The sequence below is a fragment of the Maniola hyperantus genome, chromosome 7 (assembly GCF_902806685.2).
Source record: "Maniola hyperantus chromosome 7, iAphHyp1.2, whole genome shotgun sequence".
Classification (NCBI taxonomy): domain Eukaryota; kingdom Metazoa; phylum Arthropoda; class Insecta; order Lepidoptera; family Nymphalidae; genus Maniola; species Maniola hyperantus.
The window spans coordinates 5,624,245-5,649,970 of record NC_048542.1 but is presented as its reverse complement, the minus strand read 5'-3'; the positions used below and the strand labels follow the sequence as shown (position 1 = coordinate 5,649,970).

The window sequence follows — 25,726 nt, the reverse complement described above, 5'->3', positions numbered from 1 at the left end:
TTAAACTTTTTCCATACAACACAAGTACATTTGACTACTAAAAAATTCAGTTGATTCAATCTATTTATATACATACTTACTTAATGATTATTATAATTGTCTTGAAGCTAAATAATTAAATTTAAATGGTTGAGACGCGACATTTATGGTATTTGAGGGTTTTAAATACCTACTTAATTTGAAAAGGTCATCTTTCTTTGATGATGTAACAGATGAAATCCGACGAATGTTTTGGATGGTAGGTAAATGTTGTGTATACCATTAGGTAATTAGCCTACACGTTCAATAAGTAAGAACCTATGTAGTTTTACCTAATATACCTAGAACGTATTTAAAACATTTTTTTAGACAAGTCGTGATCATTCAATCTGAATAAAGTTGGGCTAGCATTAATTGGAGAACAATATACAATACTCACCTATACTTAATTTATTTCTTTGTTTTTTTATAAATAGCTCCAAGTAAGCAGTAAACAAGACTTCCAAAACTTAAAACATAGCTATTCATTTACATGCTATATAGGTTCACTTACGACATCGTATGACACAACAGTTCACTGTGGTTTTCGTGTTATTGTAACCCAGATCTTGATTGCTACTATGGCAGTTGTGAGAGAAGATAATTACATTCATACTGCGCCCATCTCCATACCTATGTAGAGTACGCGACAGGTCGAGATGGCAATCGGGGAGGGAGCACCTCGCACATCCGGACAACCCCCACATTAACTCGGTGCGGGATAGCGCGGGTGACATGCGGGTGTGCGGGGCGTCCCCCGCCTCATACCCCGATTGCCATCTCAACTTGTCGCGTATTATATTTAGTACCTAATAATAAATAATGGAAACAATAATGGTATTAAAACAGTAATGGTATAAAAACAATAATAGTATAATATAATAATAATAATGTTTTTATTTCAGGCAAACAGTACCCATATTATTACAGAGGTCAAATATAAAATGTAACATAAAAATTGTGATTCTAAAATATAAATAAAATAAAGATAAAACAAGTAGGTACAATAATGTATTACTGTCTAATAAAAATAATAATGGTTAGTGAGCATGTATGCATATCTATAAATACTACCAGTACCATACATATAACATAAGTAGGTACGTACCTAATGAGAATTAAAATAAAATGCCTGAATAATAATAATTTTAATGACATTAGTAGATAAATATTATCAGTGAGGTACCATTTTTAGAAACATCTTTATTAGAGGTCTGATTTCTGAAGTAGGTACCTAACTTTATAGAAAAAACTACATGCAAAATAACATGTTTCTAGACTCCAACGGCTTTTAAAGCTTTAGTTATGTTGATAGGTAGGTATGTCAGTCAGTCAATATACATATTATATATCCTTTTATAAGTACATCGATTTACCAATTTATACAATAAAGATGAAGTAATTTTAAATTGTCATTATTAGACAACAACTCTCCACTTAATAGCATTAAAAACAGTTTTATTGTTTAAATCATGAACGACTGTTTCCAGACTAATGAAGATCGCAGCGCAAATGAGCGTGCGATTTTTACCATCTTTGGTTCATCTACCGCCGCAACCGCAGTACGAAAGAAGACACAGCAGTGTCTGGATGAATACAGTTAATCCAGTGACAGTTCTAAAGAAGTTACCGAAATGAATTTTATAATTACGAAAATAATGTGGCAAAACGGGACCCGGATAAACCAGTACATATTCGCCGTTATCAGTGAGTTTTTATTGCAGAAAAATTACCTATTTATTTTGCGTTTTAAATTGTATAGTTACTTATTTGAATTTAGATGGCTAGTTAATTTTTTATCCATACTTATTTATATTTCAGTAACTAGGTAGGTACAATATAACAGAACTGTATACATTAGGTATCATTCAATTGCGTCATAAAAAGTATTTTTAAATAAAATTAAGATTCTATTTTAACATTCATTTAAATGCACTTGTTTTAGGTCACTTATTATTCGTAATTAATTAGAAGAATCGCATCGTCCGTGCTATTAAGAAGCCTCATAAAGATGTATAAAAGTGTCGGAAACCATCTACCTAAGTTAGATCTAAGTATAAACTTCTAATTAAGTATAAGTTCAAAGTATAAACTTACCACAGTATTACTTACTATATAAATACCGGAATGTAATTGCGTACACAGTTAGTATCTAGGTATATTTTTAGAATTCAATGCTCGGTATGAATTTTTTACAATCCAAGATGTTGACTGGATGCAGCGTTAGTATTATCAAGCTAAAAAGGTTGCAGCGCAAGTTTATTTTTAGAATATTATGATTAGCATTCTAAAATACCTAAGTACTACTTTTGCTTACGGGATGAATATTAATGGTCCGTAAAATGGAATCGGGTCGTAAATTTTATTGATACTAATAAGTAGGTATGTTGTGTTCTTATAAGTAGATACGGTGATAAAGTTTGATGATTATGGTAAAAAAGTTAATTTATCAAATTCTAGACATAGTTTCGGTCACTGGTTGGGTCAGTTTTAGATAACTATAATCTTTCCTAAAACTCAAGGATGTAACTTAGATAGGTACCTATGTAATATTATAATCTGTGACTCAAATCCATCGACATATTTTGATTACGACGTTTAGAAGTTCTGAACTAAAAAAGTTTGAAGTTTTTTACCTGCCTATGTCGTTGCTGCATAGAAAAGATTCTAATCAGGTCCTATCACCTCCTCCATTATCAATACACCACCAAATAACATAGGTAGGTAGGTACGATTAAAATTAAGTCTTGGTTGTAAACGAGTATATTAACATTAAACCTGGTAGCTACACAATCCGGCTCATTATAACTAGGTCGAGTTTCGAGAATCTCCTTCCATTTGATCGTATCCAAAGGCGGGCTGTTCGACTTGTGGGCGATCCCAAACTAACTGGCTCGCTGGAAAGCTTGGAGCACCGCAAAGATGTAAGCACTCTGCGTGTTCTATCGCCTTTATAATGGGGAGTGCTCTGAAGAGCTGTTTGACCTCATTCTACCCTCCTTTTTCTACAACCGCAACGCACGCCACCGTAAGCAATTTCACCATCACCACCTGGGTGCCTGGTGCACTTCGAAAGCACTTTGTGTCAGATCTTTTTCCACTTGTGTCCACAGTGCCAAATTGCGGGGATTCCACAATATAACTTATAATGTGGAATCCTCGCAATTTGGCACCACCCAATTAATTTATGTGTTTTAAAGCAGATCGCTGCATATTTTTAAAAGTCCTCAGTTCTCCAAAAATAACTGGGAGACAGAAAGAGGTCTTATTATCAAGATTTGCTGATATTTACCTACCAGTGGATAATAACATATAAGTAGGTATCATAGTACCGCCGCGGATGTCGCTAATTATAAATATCGTATCCCCTACACCTACTTAGTTAATTTGTATTTGACAGTGTCTGAGACCTGACCCTGAAGTTGACTAATAAAATTCAAACTAACTGTCATACTAAAACAAATATGATCAGACACCAGACGCTAAAGATTATACCGACATAATAAATAATTTTAATTTGTTATAATAAATAATTTTAAGTGATGACTGTTGATTTAGTAAGACTATTAATTATTATTAATCTCAAAGATTAATTTTGTTACTTTTATACCTACTTCGTTGAAACATTCTCTATCGATGCCATAGAAATCTTAATAAGTAACATAAGATTTATATGATCGATGCTTTTATAATAAACTAGATGATACCCGCGACTTCGTCCGCGTGGATTTAGATTTTTGATAATCCTGTGGGAACTCTTCAATTTTCCGGCATAAAAGTAGCCTATGTCCTTCCAAATTTCGTTAAAATCAGTTTTGAGCCGTGAAAAGCTAGCAGACAGACAGACACACTTTCGCATTTATAATATTAGTATGGACTAGCAACCCGCTCCGGCTTCGCACGGGTAGCTTATTACAATTTTCACTGAGTCTGAATATGTCACTGAGGAGTTATGTAGCTTTCTACTGGTGGTGAAGGAATTTTCAAAATCAGTTCTTTAATCAACAGAGGAAGTTTCCGTGGTGGTCCCATTTAAATTTCTGGACCCAACTCCTCAATCCTGATGCTGCAGGGTTACTGCCCGTCTAAGATATTAAGATTCAGGAAGTGTCCATAGCGAATTAATATTGTAGGTACCAAACAACGACTTCATGCTTGGACTCCAAGTCCTAACTCCTCAACCCTGACGATGTAGATATACAACACTCCTAAACTATAGCGATTCAGGAACTGCGGATGATGCAATATTATTTTTGGTGCCAAGCATAGACTACACCATTGAATTTCGGATCCCAACTGCTCAATCCTGATGCTGCAAGGTACTCAACTCCTAAGCCGTGGGGATTCGGAAATTTCTGATGGTAAATCGATATTTTAGGTATCAAGCAGCGACTTCATGATAACATTCCAAGTCCGAACTCCTCAAACCTGATGATGCATGGTACAGCACTCCTAAACCGTAGAGATTCACGAACTGTTCCTGGTGAAATAACATTGTAAATGACATAAGCATCTAAGACTTTGTTATTGAATTTCAAGTCCCAACTCTTCAATCCAGATGCTGGAAGGTACTGAACTCCTAAGCCGTGTGGATTTGGAAAGTTTTGCTGGTGAATTAATATTTTAGGTACCAAGCAATGAGAAGGTACTTACACTAAAAAGCTTAAAATAAAAAAATATAAAACCTTCCAAAACCACTACATAGTAAAAAACTAACTTTTGTTTCTACACGTGTACCTATGTATGTATGAAGTTGGGCGAGCATAATAACAGAAACTAGAAATCAAAGCGTAAAGCTCGGATTTGCTGCTGAATTGATATTTCAGGTACCTACCAAGCAATGACTACTTACACTAAAACTAATAAATTATTAAAAAACTGACTTCCAAAACCACTACAAAGTAAAAAATAACTTTTGTTTCTCGTTTCTACACGTGTATGTATGTATGAATGAAGCATAAAAGAAACTAGAAATCAAAGCGTGTAGCTCGCCCGACTTCAACGTACATACCTACACGTGTAGAAACTAGAAACAAAAGTTATTTTTTACTTTGTAGTGGTTTTGGAAGTCGGTTTTTTTAATAAAAAAAATTTGTGGTTTAACGACATATTTTAATGTAGATAACGGGTACCCGGTACCTACATACCACGATTAATTTGATGGTTTGATGTATGAATGAAGATTTATTTATTTATTTTATGCATACCTCCTAATATTTTTTGATTTGTCGTGCAAAATGTCGAAAAAAATACCATTTTCCTGGTTCCCTGGAATCAAAAAATCTGAAATATTTATGGTCAAATATAGAAGTTTATGTAAATAGGTATATTATTTTACAGGAATAATAAAATCAACGCTCCTCAGCAACGCTCTAACTAGCGTATTTTTTATATATTAACAATAAACCCTTTACCACAAAATATATAATACTCTAGTCAAAGTTAGTTTTGCCAAAAGTGATTCTTGTAGTTCGTAGTAACTTTGATCGATGTTTTAATAATAGTGTATTTTTTAAATTAAGTTATTGATAAGTAAACATTATAATTAGGTACCTAAATGATGGTATTTAGATCTAACTATATAAAATGTTTATGAAATCAAATGTTTTTTTTACATATTTGAGTTGATTGAATGAAAGGTAAACTGCGATTTACGATTTATGACGTATTTAAAAAACTATACTAGATCTCGTTCAAATCAATTTTCGGTAGAATTTTGCATGGTAATATACATCATATATTTTTTTTAGTTTAATCATTCTCTTAATTTAGAAGTTTAAAAAAAAATGACGTTAGAAACCTCAATATTATTTTTGAAGACCTATCCAAAGATGCACACGTATAAGTTTGATGAAAAACAAATTTTTGAGTTTCAGTTCTAAGTATAGGGAACCCCAACATTTTTTTGTTTTTTTCTATTTGTGTGTGAAAATCTTATAGCGGTTCACAGAATACATCGACTTACCAAGTTTCAAGAGTATAGCTCTTATAGTTTCGGAAAAAAGTGGCTGTGACATACGGACAGACAGACAGACATGACGAATCTATAAGGGTTCCGTTTTTTGCCATTCGGCTACGGAACCCTAAAAACACTATCGTAATCTGAATTATAAATTAACTAGACGCAATAAATTATACTCAAAAACGTCAGATGTTTTTAACCAGTTTTTGAATTTTGTGAATGTACTAAGCATTTTGAAAATAAAAAAAACGGAATTTACATAAATTAAACGGTAGCCTACAAATTTTCAATAACATATTGTGATGTGAATACTTAGTTCAGTCACAAGATAACAAAGAAAAGTAGGTAGATACTTATTTGAAACTAAAATATTATAAGTAAAACAAGAGAATAATTATTAACGTGCGATGAATATTTTTTTTTCAGAAAAAGTGGAGCGTTACTAAATTCAGGTATAAAACAAGCTTAAACGTGTGTTTATGGTTAATATGTAACATGAAAATATGATCATAATAATGGTTTTAGATAGGTACCTACCAACAGGATAATCTCAGGATAATCTGAATATCGTCAATGTATTTCAAAACGAGTTAAACCTAAAAAATGGTAGGGGAAAACTAAAATAAGTTAGGGGAAAAAAATGACAAGTGTGAGTCGGACTCGCACATAAAGGTTTGCGTACGATGGTACGCAAACCTTTATGTGCGAGTCCGACTCACACCGTGACCACTCAGGTGGTGTATATACCTACAAGATATATACACCACCTAGCTATACATTTTTTTAATTTTTTTAATTGCATGGCGGCCATTTAGAAATTCGCTCTCTTGGTTTTTAGGGTTCCGTACCTCAAAAGGAAAAACGGAACCCTAATAGGATTGTCGTCGGTCTGTCTGTCTGTCTATCTGTATGTCTGTCTGTTTGTCTCTCTGTCAAGAAACCTATAGGGTTTATAGGGTACTTTACTATTTGATTGACGTTGGTTCCCTGATGGGAACGGGGTCGGGCGCTAATGTGGGACGCAACTTGCGTTGACACATTGGCCCCGTGTCATATCAGGGAGACAGCATCAAGACCGGGAGCCGCAGCGGAAACAGCTGAAAACGGCGAGCGGCGCAAGTATGCCTCTACTACACGCGACATTACGCGGTAATAGAAATACACACTGCAAAATTTTCGACTCTATCTATTGCGGTTCATGAGATAGATACAGCCCGCTGACAGATAGATGGACGGGCAGACAATAGGGTCCCATCCCGTCCCGGAGCCCGTTAAATTAACTCTAATAAATATTAATCCTGTAATAGTTTTTTAGGGTTCCGTACCTCAAAAGGAAAAATGGAACCCTTATAGGATCACTTTGTTGTATGTCTGTCTGTCTGTCTGTCTGTCAAGAAACCTACAGGCTACAGGGTACTTTCCGTTAACCTAGAATCATGAAATTTGGCAAGTTGGTAGGTCTTATATCAGACATTAGGGGAAAAATCTGAAAACCGTTAATTTGTGGTCACATCACAAGAAAAAAAATTAAAATATGTTTTGAACAAATATTGCTATTTTCGACATTCAAAGTATGATTGCTATATCAAGTGGGGTATCATATGAAAGTGATTTACCTGTACATTCTAAAACACATTTTTATTTATTTTTATACATAATAGTTTTTGATTTATCGTACAAAATGTCGATAAAATACGAATGTTGTACGGAACCCTCAGTGGGCGAGTCTGGCTCGCACTTGGCCGGTTTTTTAGTAAGGATTTATTAGGTAAATACTGATTATAGCGGGGTGCAAATTTTTGGAGATAGCTATAATTAGGTAAGGTAACTTTTTACGTTAAAAAAATGTTTTTGTGTTCGACCTAGTTTAATTCAATAGTTTTGACGGTTAGCCGTTACAGCGTCACCGGAGGTTTGGGCAAGCACGGGAGCTCTGCCACGGGTTGAATCTCGATGAAATCGGAGGTAACGTCTTCCTAAGGACGCGACCTCATGTGGGGCTACACATTCCGTGAGTTTATCCACCTATGACATTTTACCCATTATTATTGGCCTTAGTCACATGCTACTTCCAAACTCCAAAGTCATCTCAGAAAAGTATTTTTTTCATTTTGACAACCGGAAAACGAGATCAAGACTTCCTGATTGGGAAGTGACATTCGCACCACAGCGCCTGAGAGGTCGCCGGACGGACAAAATACTGTGCGAATACCTATCTACTGGCGTATAGCTTCGTAAACAGTTACAACAAAAAATATAACGATCTGTGGCCAAGGTCGATGGAAAATAAATCGCGTGAGATAAATAGTTAGAAAATTACACTTTTAATACACAAATTGCGCTTCATTCCGCAAAATTTGCTTATTTACAGCATCATCGCACTATAACCTTGAACTGGATTACATAAAACCATAATTTTCTATTAATGAATTAAAATACAATAGAGAAAAGAATTCGCGGGCAAGATGCAGATTTAAACAAGTTTCTAGCTGTTGGTAGGTATAAATAACTCCATTATCAAAATGTTCGACTTTCTAAATGTCGGTTAGGCAATAGGAATTCAAAATATCCAACAGACACTCCTTAAAGCACATTTCTCTTTGTGGTTTTCTCCAAAAAAAGAGATAAGTAAAATAATAAATTAGCTTGGACCATGCATAAAGATCGTTGACCTGGGCATAAGGCTAAATGACAATCTTGAATGACCCTAACATAAATAATTTTGTAGTGAAAGTAAAGAGACCTCCCAGTAAGGGGATTTAAAAAAGAAATATTGGCAACTTTACCTATTAACTGTACCTTTAAAGGTAAGTATAAATGTTTCAAATTTCACACGAGTGAAGCCGGGTGGATTTCGGACTTCGTCAATTTTGATTTAGCTAGGTTTCTTAAAAACCCTGTTGGAATTCCTCGAATTCCTTGATTTTCCACAAAAAATAAGCTACGTATGCCTCTCCGGGATGCAAGTTATCTCTGTACCTTTCGTCAAAATCAGTTAAACGGATGGCTCATGAAAAGATAGCTGCAGACTGTCTACACTTTCGCATTTATTATTATACTAGCTGATGCCCGCGACTTCGTCCGCGTGGATTTAGGTTTTAAAAAATCCCGTGGAAACTCTTTGGTTTTCCGGCATAAAAGGAGCCTATGTCACTCTCCATTTTTATTTTTATTTATTTATTTATTTTATAACTCGCGCCTATCTAAGGCTCTACCCACCTTCTCCACTCCTGATGTCCCGCTGGCAAACTGTAACACCCTACCGATTTGAAAGCCCAATGCAAATAGGAATCTTAGTAGGATAGCATTTGCAGCATCGCGTCTCGGTTTAGTCGTTCCTTTTAAACCAATTTAGTAGGTACTATAGGTAGGCCAGTTTTTAAATCACCACGATTTAGGAATGCAATTCCTTACAGCATCAGGGTTGAGGAGTTGGGTCCTCGAGATCAACGATAGTCTCTACTTGGTAGGTATCTCCAATATCAATTTATAACCGACAGTTTCTAAATCCCATCAGTTTAGGTGATCAGGTCCCCTGCAGCATCAGCATTTTCGTAAGGATGTCTAATTTCTTTGAAAATATAGCCTATATTACTCAGGAATAATAAAGCTTTCTAATGGTGAAAGAATTTACAAAATCAGTTCAGTAGTTCCAGAGATTATTTCCTAAAAACAAACTTACAATGTTCATTATATTAGTATACTTACCTACTATAGATACCTAATTACTTATTTTGTAATAATATAACTTACTAGCGACCCGCCCCGGCTTCGCATGGGTGCAATGTAGATACTAATGTGGTGTCAGTGAGGAGATTATTATAGGCGCCGCGGCACCGCCCGCCGCCTCTCCGTCTCGTTTTATTGCGCGTTAGTTGTAATCTTACGATATTTCATATTATATTAATTTTGTGATATCTCGTAAGATATTATTTTAAAAATATTATGTAAAGGGCAATTTTGGTCTAAATTGAATATTACAGATACACAGTATGTCAGTAAAAACACCCTCGAAAGTAAGACTTTGTTTCAGATCACATTTGAAAATCATAAAATCGAGTATTGTGAGCCAACCTTCAAAGATACATGTATGCTATTGCGGACTTTTTTGTAGAACTTTTTAAGAGAAACACTTTCACCATTCATTGTTTTCGTGTAACTTTGACCATTTAGGCAGCGCACGCCTCGGAAACTCTCAAATGACAGGATTTTTTCCGACCTAATTCACATTATTTCAATTTCCCTAGGGATCTCTAATTTTTTGAGAATTAAACTATATCTATAAACCTTCCTCTTGAATCACTCTATCTATTGGTAAAAACCGCATTAAAATCCGTTGCGTAGTTTAAAAGCGCGTTCTAAATCTACGCGTTCATACATACATACAGACGCGGGAAGCGACTTTATTTTATACTATGTAGAGATGGATAATAATTTAGATAGGTAGATAGGCTCGGAAAATGGGACTGAATAGTCTGTAAACACAAAATGTAATCGAGCTAAATGCGCACATTAAAATGACCAGTACCTAGTTAGTACGACTTTATTTACAAAAATCAGCGGTTAGTTACTAAGTACGATAATTCTGATAAAACCGACGACGTATTGTAACAGTAGCTATTATACAGAACAACGAATCTGCTTATTTATTTATTTTTATTTATTTACACTTTATTGCACACAACACAAAGTAAACATTGAAAAAACACAATATAGGATCTTAATCTAATAGCTGTAGCATGCAAAGGCGGCCTTATCGCTAAAGCGATCTCTTCCAGGCAACCTTTGACGAAAGGAATCTTTCAGCTTATTTGAAGCATTTTACCTATCTGTCTATTGATTGAAACCATTCTTTTCTTAGAGTTGAAACTAACTATAGTACGCGACAAGTCGAGATGACAATCGGGGAGGAAACGCCCCGCACACCCGCACAGCCCTCGCGATAACCCAGTGCAGGCGAGCCCAGGTGACGTGTGGTTGTGCGGGACGTCACCCCGTCTCATCCCCGACTGCCATGTCAACTTGTCGCGGACTATAGCTAGCGTACCTACAGCTTGGGTACACTGAACTCGTCATAAATCACATCATAATACAGTGGGTAAACTTAATTGCAATATTCTTTATTTACAGTTACCATCCCGCTGCTCAGCTTTGGAATGGTCCAAGGCTGGTTGTCACCGATGATCTCAGTCCTCCAGTCCTCGGAAGGGCCGTCCCTGGAGCCTTTCACCAGCACCGACATATCCTGGATGACATCCGTTACGTACATCACCGCAATCATATTCGGTGCGCCTATGGGCTACCTCACAGATAGATATGGCAGAAAGATCATGACTATTATTACGACATTGTCTTTAATGGTAAGTACCAGCCTGGATTTTCTGCTTTCCCTCTTTCTGCGTCGAGGGCCGCAGCCCGTAACCCATATTCCATTATCTCTATATTATAATAATCTGATGGATTCCCACATAGATGTTTGTGATAATAACCGGCTCCGAAGCTAAACGTGTTTTCCGAGGCATGGAAGAAACGAAAAGGCCAAATTCAGACTTCTAAAGTTGATCACCCATCCAGTTACCGACTTGGGTTAACTTGGCGTTGTCGCAACTACGCCACGCATTCCTCAAACTTCCTTATTTATTTCTAAGTATTTACTGTAACTTACTTACTATTTATTCATATATTAAAAGATAACATAGACTAGCTATGTGCAGCGAGAAATCAGTCGTACGTAACTCATAGAAGTAAGATTAAAACAACTTTTGATGCGGTTTTGTTGCAAAAAAAACTGTATCCAACGAGTTTGATACGAATTTTCCTTATAATAAATAACTACTCTTGACGTAGGTATACCTATATTGTTGTATTGTTTTTATATATTATACGATTGAGTAGGTAGGTACCTACCTAAATTCAAAAACTACAAAATTGGTTCTATAGAAGTAATAATATAGTTAACTAAAATTGATTTTTGCTACTTTGATTTGAATATCTTAGTCCCATCATTCCCAATCTATGTTTTTCAGGGTTCCGTACCCAAAGGATAAAAACGGAGCCCTATTAATGCCACTCCGCTGTCTGTTCGTCTCTAACTCCTAGACGAAATGAGTAATAAACCTGAAATTTTGGTATTTGGTGTAGAACGTGGACCCACAACCAAGTATTGAATTGGAAATTCAATTAAATTATTTTTTAGGGGAACTCTCCCACCTTCCATACATGAAAAAGGAGCCGGAAAAATTTTTTTTCGCACCCTAGCATGTGTGCTATTATTGTTTATAGCTCAATGAGTAGAGTACGAATGTTTTTTATTTCTTTTTTCTCTTAAAAAATAAGGAAATGTTGGCCCGTTTCAACTGTCAGTTTTAGACTATTTTTGTGACGGGGGCTATAGCTACCAAACTAGTTAGAAAAATGAAATTTCGGTATATTATTTACCATACAATGTATTTAAATAACAAATACTGATAACAACGATTCATAAAGTAGTTTGTAAGCAGTGACCAAAACAAACGAACATTTTTTAGGTTTTCCTTTCACGTTTTATTGCGATGTTCTAGCTCTGAAAGAAATATTGCACACACCCAAAATAATTATGATGTGCATAATTATGTATAGAAACCAAAAGAGCGAGGTCCGATTCGCACTTGACCGATTTTTTTAGTTTTCAATTGAAAAATCCGAACCGTGACCTAAAATTGTTCCTTTCAAAGTCAGCAAGAAACTTATATCGTCTCTTTACTTATTTTGGCGATTTCCATTACATGTTTAGAATGCTAAAAAATGCTATACTTATTTAAATTAAATTATAGTTAAACATTAATTTAAATAATGACATTGATATTATTGCCAAAGCGTGGATTTAAGCAAGAATAATTTAAATTCTGCAGTGCGTGCACTACCTAAACTCGTACCAAGTTGTACCTAGTGATTTCATTTATCATTATCATCATCATCTTTTCTATCATCAGACTTTTGTTTTATAATAAGTAGGTACCTAGTCTAGTGATAATAAGGAAGAACTTAATTAAGAAATGGAGACCTCGTGGTTAAGCGATTTAAATTATAAAAATATTGCGTTTTGAGATCATAGGTCAGTAAGACTCTAAATTAATATTATGAAGAGGTAAAGTTTGTAAGTTTGTTTGTAAGGGGTAATCTTTTCAACTACTCAACCGATTTTAAAATTTCTTTCACCGGTAGAAAGCTACATTATTGACACAGGTAGAGCTCCCTACGAAAATTGTAATAAGCTACCCGTGCGAAGCTCGGGCGGGTCGCTAGTTAATAATCTCTATAGAACATGATATTATTCGTGTTATAATGTTGTTGAATGAATGAAGGAACGCATAAAGGATTTCCATTAAAATTAACACATTAAGTGCCTATAGCTATATGATCTTAAGTTTATCTACCTTTAACAACCTGAGCAGTAGGCTTTATATTCTGGCGTCAAAAGTAAAACTTTATAATAATATGGTCAATGCACTCGCTGGCACGTAAGTAAAATGTAATAAATAATCTACCTACTTAAATTATTATAGATAAGTACAAGTTAGTATCATTTAATGTGGTAGGTAATTCTTTATCGCACTTGGTGTTTTGTACATTACGGACAGTCAAATTTTAACATGTACTAGTAGAGCTAACAACAATCAATCGATTTAAAACAACGATATAGGTCACTGATTTAAAACAAAAAAATATATAGAAAAAGAACTAGGTACTTACCTAGATCCTTCATTTAATTAAGAAATTCATAGCCATTCAACTTTAAAATAAATGTCGATTCAGGTGCATTCAAGTTTGTAACTGCTTTTTCACCCTTTTTTGTACTATTTTCCTCCATAAACAAAGTATGAAAAAACAACCGTTCCGCGGCTCTAAAATCTATTATTCGCACCGACCGATGCAACGAGCATTTTTTGCTCTCGTTAGAAGAAGCGAAATGGTCAAGTGTGAAAAAAGTGTCGTCTGCTTCCTTCCTATTTTTTTGACGACTGAGTCTAGGAGCTAAATCTAATATAGCAACCATTAAAATCTTTGAAGGTACTTAAATTGCCTATAGTAGGTATTAGTAATAGCCATTTTCAATGATGTTGTATGATGTGTGGTGATAAAAATGTCTACTTGTCTAAGTAAATCTACTTATTTGCAAAATCGATTGTTTTTAAACTTGATATCTAAACTTTCCTGATTATGATTAAATTACTGAATGCACTCAGATAATTCGTCATTAAATTATCATTAACTAGCTGATGCCCGCGACTTCGTACGCGTGGATTTACATTTTTAAAATCCCGTGGGAACTGTATAATTTTCCGGGATAAAAGTAGCCTATGTTACTCTCCGTCCTTGCTACTATGCTATCTCTATGCCAAAAATCAAGTCAATTGGTTGCTTAGTTAGGGCGTGAAGGAAGGACAAACAAACAAACACACTTTCGCATTTATAATATTAGTACCTGTACAGATTGCGAGGATTATCTTATCTGTAATTGAAATAGGTAACTGAGAAAACAAATTATCATACTCCTCCCGTGTATCGATGTCATACAATCACTGTGTCACAATTTTATTAATCTGTTCCTGTTTTTTTTTCAGATATATTGGCAAATCAAACTATTTTCCCTAGAGCCATGGGCCCTAATTCTAGCCCGCGCCATCGCTGGTATCCCTTGCTCAGCATGCTACATCGTTCTGCCAATTTACTTGAAAGAAATCAGTGATATCGATTTAAGGGGAGCGCTTGGATCCCTGCTGATTTTGAACAGGTACGTTTTTTATTGACTATCTAGATTAGGTATCCCCGCGACTTCGTTCGCGTGAAGTACACAAATTTTAAACGCCTATTTTACCTCCATAGGAGTTGAATTTTCAAAAAAATCTATTCTTAGCGGATGTCTACGTCGTCATAATAGCTATCTGCATACCAAATTTCAGACCGATCCGTCCAGTAGTTTAATGGATGGATCAGTCAGTCAGATATTCCTTTTATCCTGTGTAATAAGATAATATTAAAATTGCAAAAGTGTGTTTATTTGTCGATTTGTCTTTCAATCATAAACTAATAATTAGTATTTTCAATTTTCGAAGTAAGAAAACTATATCAAGTGGGATATTATATGAAAGGTCTTCACCCGCGCATTCTAAAACAGATTGTATTTATTTTTATGCATCATAGTTTTTTACTTATCGTGCAAAATGTCGAAAAAGTACGAAAAATACGAAATATTAAGGAAATAGGTATTCTAACAGTAGCTTCCCAATATATTTACAATAATATAATTTTTGTACGACAAAACATTCACAGTTACAAAAAAATCAGTGATCTCCATGATAGGCAAACTAGAAACAAAAATAAGCTAGCTACTCCTGCGCTCCGCCTCTGGAAGGTGCGAAAGTCATTTGTGGGAATGAGTGTAATATTTTATAATAAAATTCCACAAGCAATTTTAGACTTGCCTTTACACAAGTTTAAAAAATGTGTTAAAAGTATGCTCCTAAAAAAAGCATATTATACAGTCGCAGACTATGTAAACGATAAAAAAGCTTGGATTTGACTCGCTCCAGCAATGCACGGGGCTGCAATGGCTTGTATAGTACGGTATAATAACATTGTAAATTGAAAAATTAAAAAGAGCAACCGCCGAGTTTCTTGCTGGTTCTTCTCGGTAGGACGGCATTCCGAACCAGTGGTAAATTAAACCTGACTATTCATAAGCACTTTTAAAAAGTTTACATGAATAAAAAAACATTCTATTCTATTCTATTCTATACTGTAGTACGGAACCCGGAACCGTTGCGCGAGCCTGACTCACACTTGGCCGGTTTTTAAAAAATCAAAGCAAAAATCGATCGAACCCTCATAATTTCATCGTGTTTAAGGTCCTAATATCCCTTAATTACGTTCTCCCTCTTTATTTAGGTACCTTCCTACTTACCTATTTATTTAATTGATTTGCACTTTGCACATACATGACCCTTCCACCGCTTCATAATTTTAATATCAGGTATATATTACATAGATTTATAAAATATGTAAGTATTCATATATGTAGAAATCGTGGGTCGTTGTAGAAAAAATAATAGTAAATTTCGTAAATTATGCAAACAATATTATAATTTTTGTTTTTTTTAATACTTGAATTGTTTTAGTCGTAAAACGAATGACGCTTGTTTGGAATATACTATAGGTATAAGTAAATATCTATTGGCTTTTTTGTTGTTGAAGTTATGGATATATTTTGGTAATCTGGGGGTTTCTTAATGGGCATCAAGATTGAGTAAAAAATACCTACGTTTCGAAACCGGCAAAGATCTTGTTCTCTGAGTTAAGTATGATAAACTGAACAATAATTGTTTTTAATACTTAAATAAGATACATATAAGTTTAGTACAACTCAATGTAGTCTCGCAAAACAATAACAAGAAACGAAAGAAAGATGGAGCATCCTGACTCCTGACACTTTTTTCCATAGTAGGTACCTAGCAACTAAGTAGTGACAGAGTTTCAGCAGAGGTAATTACAGTCATCAGATTGTAGCTGTCATATTAGTATGATTATAGGACTACTAATTTTACATGAGATTCCTACCAAATCATTCCTACCCCCTTCTCGGGCTTCTGGCGGCCTTCTGGGCAATACGGAAGGTTAAGGGCCCTCTAATTTTTAAACGATCATAAAAGAGATTAAAGTAAGTAACCTCTACTTTCAGAAACATTGGATATCTGGCCAGCTACGTTTTCGCGGATTTGCTAGAGGTGACGCCAATGCTGTGGATGGGACTGTTAGTGCCGACTGCTGTCTTCTTTCTCTTCTTGATAATGCCGGAGACGCCAGAATTTCTAATCAAACAAGGAAAGATTGATGTAAGTCCGATGCATTATTTTTAGTTTCTAATTTCTAGGGGTAAATTAAACTAAAAGGGGTAAAATTAAATTAAATTAAAAATTAAATTAGGGATCCAGTCAGGAATGCTTAAATTATGACATTAGACGTTATTAATAATTGCGTGTAAGAGAACCAGAGTATATAGAACATGCTGTACATGGCTTAACAGGTTGTGAAACTGAAGGGGCACATGGTTCGAAAAATGAATAGACTTTGGGGTCCGAAAAGAGCACTGTTGGCAAACCCCCCCTTTCCTATATAAGTGTATATAGGAATCTAAGAAGTCGCTGGATTCAGGCAGCGCAAGACTGTGGCGTGTGCAACTACAAGAAATGATGCTGGTGATGAATTGCGTGTAATAAAATATCTAGATAGGTATACGTCCGATTACAATGATTGAGGCATTATTCGTATTAACGAAGATAGCAGATAAATCTTTATTGGTTTAGTTTTGAAATTCCAACTGGAATCCTAATAGTAAGTAATTATTATTTTTGAGTAGAACATTGCATACATTTTTTTCAACGCCAAAAGAATAAGGTTGAGTTTCATCAACACATGCAACTTGCATGTGCGGTGTTTTTTTTTTGTTCCCCTAGTGCCGCCGTGGTATTGTAATTATTGTAATTTCTTGTAATTGTAAAGTATTGTAATTTCTTACACCCTTTTTATTTTGTAGCAGTTAATTATATTTTTGTAGGAGGCGAAAACAGTTCTGGCGTGGCTTCGCGGTGTGAGCATGGTGGAACCATCCTTGGAATTGGAGATCGATAGCCTGGTGAAGGTGGAGAAACAGACCAAGGCTGAAGCTAAGAACGTCTGGAAAATAATATGTGAGTACCTACCTACATTAATATTGCAGCTACCTATAGATACTAAACACTTCCATTCAGCGAGACATCGGAGAAGTGTAATTTTCGGGTTCTGCTGGCGCTACTAAATGCCGTGATACAAAAGAAGAAGAACATGATACGTAATCGCTACTCCCAGGACCCAAAATGATTCAACTCTGTCCAAAAGCTGAATCAAGTAACCTATTCTAAACGCTCGGCGTCGCGTCGATTTGAAATTTTCACTTTCCGTTTTTGATTTAAAAATGCAAAATTCATTTACCCGACCTCTTTCGGGTACCCGACTTCTTTCTTACTTATTGATTTATGATTTGCAATGGTGCCAACGCCCAACATAACTTCAGGCGTCAAGTTGTAATGAATGGTCAATAGTTTAATGTTGCTAAAAGTACTTATCGGGGAAATTGCCATGATTTTAGAGATAGGAGAATCGCCGTTCTTGTTAGAATCTTATATGAACTTGGCGCACACTGTCCCGTGTGTCTTGCTATGTATATTCTTTAAGATTATATACCTACTAGCTGATGCCCGCGACTTCATCCGCGTGGAATTCGCGTGAAACCCTAAAAACGGGCCGAATTGATAACAACCTCCTTTTTGGAAGTCGGTTAAACACCAGAGGTGTCACTATTTGCTATTTACTTAATTAATTTTATTGTTAACCTTGTATATTAAAATAATTTAATGATAATATTATGTATGTATTCTACTATTCTAGTAAAAAAATTACCTATTGCATAGTTACGAAGTATTTATGATTTGTATCTACTGAGTTAAGATACGCATATTATATAGCCTTTGTTATTTAGCTATCTTACTAATAATAAATAAAGTTTGTGTTGATGATGATGATGATGATTGATGAATATCATCATCATCATCATCATCAACACAAACTGTTGATACAACAGCACGGGTTTCCTCTCAGAATGAGGAGGGTTTAGACTATAGTCCGCCATGCTGGCCAAGTGCGGATTAGCCGACTTCACACACGTTTGAAAACATTACCTATGTATGTTATAATATCATTTATATAGAACTCTCAGGCATGCAGGTTTTCCAAAGATTTTTTCTTTACCGTTAAAGCTAGTGTAGTGATATTGCTTAAAACCCACATAACTCCTTAAAGTTAAAGGTGCGCGCTCGGAATCGAACCCCCGACCCACCGAATAAGAGACCGTATTACCGTTCTTTACCACTACCTATATATTATGTTCTAATACATAGTGCTAGAATGGCGACCTCGCACCGGAAGACGCAGCGTTGGAAGACCCCCCACTAGGTAGACGGACGACATCAGACGAGTCGCAGGAAGCCGCTGGATCCATGCGGCGCAAGACCGTGGCGTGTGGAAGTCCCTACAAGAGACCTATGTCCAGCAGTGGACGTCTATTGGATGATGATGATGAATACATAGTGTATAGTGTATTAGTGTATAATATTATAAATGCGAAAGTGTGTCTGTCTGTCTATCTGCTAGCTGTTCACGGCCCAACAGTTTAACCGATTTTGATGAAATTTGGTATACAGTCGGCTTACATCCCGGGGAAGGACATAGGATTTTTTATATAGGATATTATATAATAGGACATTTTATCCCGGAAAATCAAAGAGTTCCCACGGGATTTTCAAAAACCTCAATCCACGCGGATGAAGTCGCGGGCATCATCTAGTCTAAATATATAAAAGGATAAGGTGACTGACTGACTGACTGAATGAATTACTGACTGATCTAACAACGCACAGCTCTAACCACTGATTGGGCTGAAATTTGGCACGCAGATAGGTATTATGACGTAGGCATCCGCTAAGAAAGGATTTTTGAAAATTCAAACCCTAAAGGGGTGAAATAGGGGTTTGAAATTTGTGTAGTCCACGCGGACGAAGTCGCGATCATAAGCTAGTAGTGTATAAAATCTGTTCAATTGATGAGTAAGGCAGAAGATATAAAGCACTCGAGAATAATAGAGATAGTGTTCTGGGTAGGTAGGTTACCTCAGTATTGAAACCTTATGTCAGTATACCAATATTATACATATAATTAATGCGAAAGTTTGTCTGTCTGCTAGCTTTTCACGGCCTATCCGTTAAACAGATTTTGATGTTTGGTACAAAGATAGTTTGCATTTTGAGCAAGGACATATACAACTTTTTATCCAGGAATATATCAAAGAGTTTCCACGGGATTTTTAATTCAAACTGATAGACGGATCGGGCTGAAAATTTGGTATGCAGATAGCTATTATGCCATACACATTAAAGGATTTTTGAAAATTCAACCCCTAAGGCGGTAAAGTGTAGTCCACGCGTACGAAGTCGTGAGCATAAGCTAGTGTACTATATTTCTTATTTATTTTTCTTCCAGTGAAAGACAAAGCTACCTTCAAAGCGTTCATAATAACACTGGTGATCAAAATCACACAGCAGTTCGACGGCTACCTCATCGTGCTGATATACGCCAGCTTCGTGTTCGAGCGTGCCGGCGAGTCCATCAGTCTCCATCTCAGCCCTAACAAGCAGGTCATGATGATTGGACTGGTCCAATTGTTGGGTTCTATTGTTGCTACTTGTATTGTTGAGAAGACTGGACGAAAGGTTTGTTCGATTTTTTAAATTAGAAGACCTTCTTTAGATCGTTCCGGGATTTACTCCCAATGGGTGTTGCGAGTCCCAGAAGCAGGAATATTGATGCAAAGTAGATAAATGCCAGCTTCGTGGAGTGCGCCGGTGAGTCCATCAGTCTCCATCTCAGCCCTAACAAGCAGGTCATGATGATTGGACTGGTCCAATTGTTGGGTTCTATTGTTGCTACTTGTATTGTTGAGAAGACTGGACGAAAGGTTTGTTCAATTTTTTAAATATACAAGACCTTCTTCAGATCGTTCCGGGATTTACTCCCAAAGTGTGTTGCGAGTCCCAGAAGCAGGAATATTGATGCAAAGTAGATAAATGCCAGCTTCGTGTTAGAGTGCGTCGGCGAGTCCATCAGTCTCCATCTCAGCCTTAACAAGCAGGGCATGATGATTGGACTGGTCCAATTATTGGATTCTATTGTTGCTACTTGTATTGTTGAGAAGACTGGACGAAAGGTTTGTTCGATTTTTTAAATATACAATGCCTTCTTTAAATCGTTCTGGGATTTAATCGCAGTGGTGAGAGTCCCAGAAGCAGGAATATTGATTAAAAGTAGATGTACGCCAGCATCGTGTTCAAGCGCGCCAGCGAGTCCATCAGTCTCCATCTCACTCCTAAGAAGCAAGTCATGATGATTGGACTGGTCCAGTTGTTGGGTTCTACTATTGCTACTTGTTGGAAAGACTAGACGAAAGGTTTGTTCGATTTTTAAAATAAGTGTACAAGGACTTCTTTAAATAGTTCTGGGATTTAGTAGCAGAGGGTGGTGCGAGTCCCAGAAGCAGGAATATCGATGAAAAGTAGATATACGCCGGCTTCGTATTCGAGTGCTCGGGCGAGTCCATTACAGTCTCTATCTCAGTCCTAAGAAGCAGGTTGTGACGATTGGACCAGTCCAATCATCATGTAGCCTGTAGGTTTCTTGACAGACAGACAGACAGACAGACGGACAACGAAGTGATCCTATAAGAGTTCCTTTTTCCTTTTGAGGTACGGAACTCCAAAACTTCGTTTACTCGACTGATACTTAGTACCTATATAGGTATTTTAAAATCCGGTTTCATCCATCATCGTTTAATAAATACTGGCAACCGAGTTTAGCAACTAGGTAGCATGGCTACGGAACACTACCTTTATACCTTACTAGCTGATGCCCGCGACTTCATCCGCGTGGAATTAGGTTTTTAAAAATCCCGTGGGAACTCTTTGCTTTTCCGGGATTAAAAGTAGCCTATGCCATTCTCCAGGTCATCTATACCCATGCAAAAATCACGTCAATCCGTAGCGCCGTTGTGACGTGATGGAAGGACAATCCAACAAACCAACAAACAAACACACTTTCGCATTTATCATAAGGGTAGGTACTGATGCATATTCTGCCACGTACTTGACCTGTTTTTGTTTTCCAGCTTCTCCTTGTAAGCACCTCGTTCGTGCTGGGTGTCGGTATGCTGCTGCTGTCGACGTGGTTCTACCTCACCGACATCGGCATCTGGCTGCCGGGCTGGCTGCCGGTCCTCGCCCTGTGCCTCTGCGTCTTCGCCGATGCGGCCGGCTTCCAGCCGATCTCTTACATCATCATCACTGATCTATTCACTTTCCAGGTATATTTTACACTACATTTTTTTATTTTATTGCCTGCTCTATTTACAAGAACTTATTATATGGATACTTCTAGCTATAGACAAGGCTTAGAGAATCGATAGTTAGATACCCATGTTTTGACATAATATAGGTATAGTACCTACATAATATGAGCCTATTTTATTTAAAAAATGTATTTCTTTTTCTAAGCTGTGATAGCCTAGTGTGGTCAGGACGTCCGCTTTCTAATCGGAGGTCGGGGGTTCGATCCTGGGCACGCACCTCTGACTTTTCGGAGTTATGTGCGTCTTTAATCGTTGCAGCTAGGCACTGAGGACAAACCTCTGTGGTTTTTTCGGTGTTTTTAGACTAAGCTTTTTGAATTGTATTTTGATTTGATAATAAATTTTAAAAAAAAAGTAATTAAATATCACTTGCTTTAACGGTGAAGGAAAACATCGTGAGGAAACCTGCATGCCTGAGAGCTCTCCATTATGTTGTCAAAGGTGTGTGAAGTCTACCAATCCGCACATGGCCAGCGTGGTAGACTATGGCCAAAACCCTTCTCACTCTGAGAGGAGACCCATGCTCTGTAATGAGCCGGCGATGGGTTGATCATGATGATTTATTTTTCAGCTTCGTGGTACAGTGTCATCGTTCGCGAACGTTTGCGCGAAACTCAGTAACTTCGTACAGATGAAATGGTTCACCACAATCTGCGAGCTGATCAGTATACATTGGACGTTCTTGTTCTTCGCGATCGTGTGCTTCTTCGCTTGCTTCTACACTGTGGTAGCGTTCCCGGAAACGAGGCAAAAGTCCGTTGAAGAAATATACGAGAAACTGTCGAACAGGAATAAAATTAAGAAAAATGAAAGTATAAAGGCTGTACCGTAGTAAGAAACTACAATGCTAAAATGTTGTTACGTACCTATCTATATTTTTTTTAAATTAATGATTGCATGGAATTTTTGGGAGATTCTGCTTGAAGGTTGTGATATAAAGTAGGTAGGTATGTATTGGGCCAATTGTCCACTGACAATAAAACTTACAGAAGTTAGCTTTGGAAAAACACTTGCACACGCAGAAGAATTCAGATACAAGTTAGTTCTTGACTGCAGTCTCACCTGGTGGTCTAAGATGAAAGCGGACAAACCGGGAAGGGATATGGCAGTTTTTGTTAAACCCATACATTTGGTTGCTACACGGTAATGTACCGGAACGCTAAATCAATGGGCGGCACTGCTTTGTCGGTAAGTTTGTAACTAGCCATGGCCGAAGCCTCCCAACAGTTAATTTCTACAAGTTTTATCGCTAGTGGAAATTTAGCTTTAGGCACTTGTCCCATCGCCGACGAGGTATCGACTAGCTATCGACTCGATTCTTGCTCAAGAAACGTACAATCGATGTATAATTCCGTGTCAATAAAAGAGATAGGTATTGTCATTAATAGTTGATCGCCGACTGTACACACTGTTGACCGGAAGTCTATTTTCAGCGGCAAGAGATATCAATGAAAAAAAGCTCAGCGACGCTGTCTTGGCGGTCAAAAGTCAAAACATTCGCGCACTTTGGGCAGGGATTATAGGGATTAAATGTATGTTTCAGTCCGCCGCACTCGCACACAACTATCCCAACTACAAACTCGCTTCTCGTTGCTCGCCATCTTGTTTCTAAGTCAATTCGTTTCTCGCTAATCGTCTGCGATGGGACAAGTGCCTTACGTTGATTTTGAATGCAGTTAAAATTATCGTTGAATTGATATTTTAATAGCAGGAATTGTGTGACGTAGGTAGATACGTATGTTTTGGAATCTTCCGTCCTAGAGGTTTGTGTTAATAAATACAAATCAAGACTGTTTTAGAATAATTCCTTATTCAAAAGAATCTCGTCAATTAAGAGTATAAGCTATAAAGTAAATTTAAAAGATATTTAGAATATAAAATTGGTATAAGTATTTTAAAGAAAGGTCAGTAGGTTAAAGATATTCGTTATGAATTTATCAAACCATAATATTATTTGCAGCGATGAAAAATGTCGCAAGTTTTATATATTGTACGTTGTAGAAACTAGTTGATAGTAACCAAAGCATTTTATGAATTTAATCGATTATTTTTATTAATTTAACAACACTTGTTTAAATTTTTGCAAGTAGCAATGAAATTGTTATCGCTTTTATTACGGTCACAGTGGAGGAAAACTTATGAATAAAAATATTTGTATACGCTATTCCTAAAATTAGGTACTTCCTTACCCGTAAACTTTGACAGTAAAGTTACAAGTAGGTATGTCTCTACCTATCTTTATATACTTACCCTCAGTGGCGTGCACAGGGTTTGAAGCCAGGGTAGGCATTAGTTAGGTGAGAACCTGTTTATTGGCAGGTCATAATGAAATTAGCATTGAGCCATTACAACTGGGGTAAGCACTGCATTTATGCCTTTATGACCTGCACGCCACTGCTTACCCTATCCGTGGAAAGAAATTAGTACTTATAGTGCGTACTCTGTTACGTAATTCCATACAAATGCTAGGCAAAAATCTCAGTGGGCGTTAACCATTTTGAGTCATCAACTAATCACAAACATGGTTGCAATTCGAAAATGGTTTCAAAAACAGTCTAAATTAAATTAAACAACATAGTTTCGTTTGTGATTGGATGGTGCCTCAAAATGATTAGCGCCCAATGAGTTTTTGCTTTTATCATTTGTATGGGATTACGTTATAGAGAGAGTGCTATACTAACCTGTTTCCGCAGATATGATGGGTATAAGTATGGTACCGACTACTGCATACCTGTTACTTTTTGGTGGAGTGCAAGGTTGGTTTTATTGTTTTATCTTTTGACTAGGTTCCAATTTTGCATTTTGCGAGCAAACAAGCAGGCGGGTCACCTGATGTTAAGTGATTACCGCCGCCCATGAACATTTGCAGCACCAGAGGAACCGCTGATGCATTGCCGGCCTTTTAGGAATTTGTTAGTCCGCCCCTTGAATAACCCCATGTTATAATCTAGATTCTAGTGGGAACACCGCCTTCTCTACAAAATACTATAATTACTTACAATAATATGTGTAGGTAGGTACTTAATTCATTCAATTATGTACACACCTAAAGTGACAAAAAAAAAACAAAATGTAATAAGAACGTAAAATGAAAAGCCTATAACAGTGCCTACAAATTTAAATTAGTTGCATTACACACTGTTTCATTTGCTCATAATTTTTTATGCCTAATGAGCTGGGCACTTTTGTTATACAGGTAACATTTTACTCTTTTTTTAGAAGAATAGAAGCTTTTCTATACAATACAATGAAAATACATAAATACAATTTTCAGTGTATAAAGTTCCATATTATGTACTTAGTAAATAATTTTAATTCACTCCAAATTGTAAAAAAATAAAGTGTGTTTTTGAATTGTGAATAACTTAGGGAGTTTATAAGCATAATCTTGTCTTTACTATTAAGTATTGGTATCGAAAAATATAATATAATTAGGTAGGTAATAATTAGATAAGTATGTTAGTATAAGTAAGAATTAAAATAAAATATGAATATACTATTATAAAGGAACCTAAATTGTAAATATCTTATGAATGAAAATGTTTTTTATTTTCTTCATTTCAACCTTGCTTAATGTCTGGATTAGTGGGTTACGTATAGGTAAAATAACTTATATTTAAGCCTTAGGTAGGTACCTAGGTATATACTTGTACAGTCCGCGACAGGTCGAGATGGCAATCGGGGTATGAGGCAGGGGGACGCCCCACACACCCAGGCTG

At 36.4% G+C, this 25,726-nt stretch overlaps 1 protein-coding gene across 1 annotated transcript; it reads left to right on the top strand.

The window, feature by feature from the left end:
* Positions 1-1,585: 1,585 nt before the first annotated feature.
* On the top strand, positions 1,586-25,530 carry LOC117983647 (facilitated trehalose transporter Tret1-like). The gene is made up of 8 exons (XM_034970261.2): positions 1,586-1,725; positions 11,111-11,340; positions 14,584-14,753; positions 16,698-16,851; positions 17,574-17,706; positions 20,090-20,319; positions 21,768-21,962; positions 22,579-25,530. The coding sequence occupies exons 1-8, from the start codon at positions 1,653-1,655 to the stop codon at positions 22,837-22,839; spliced, it is 1,446 nt and encodes a 481-aa protein (XP_034826152.1). The 5' UTR covers positions 1,586-1,652; the 3' UTR covers positions 22,840-25,530.
* The last annotated feature ends 196 nt before the right edge of the window (positions 25,531-25,726 follow it).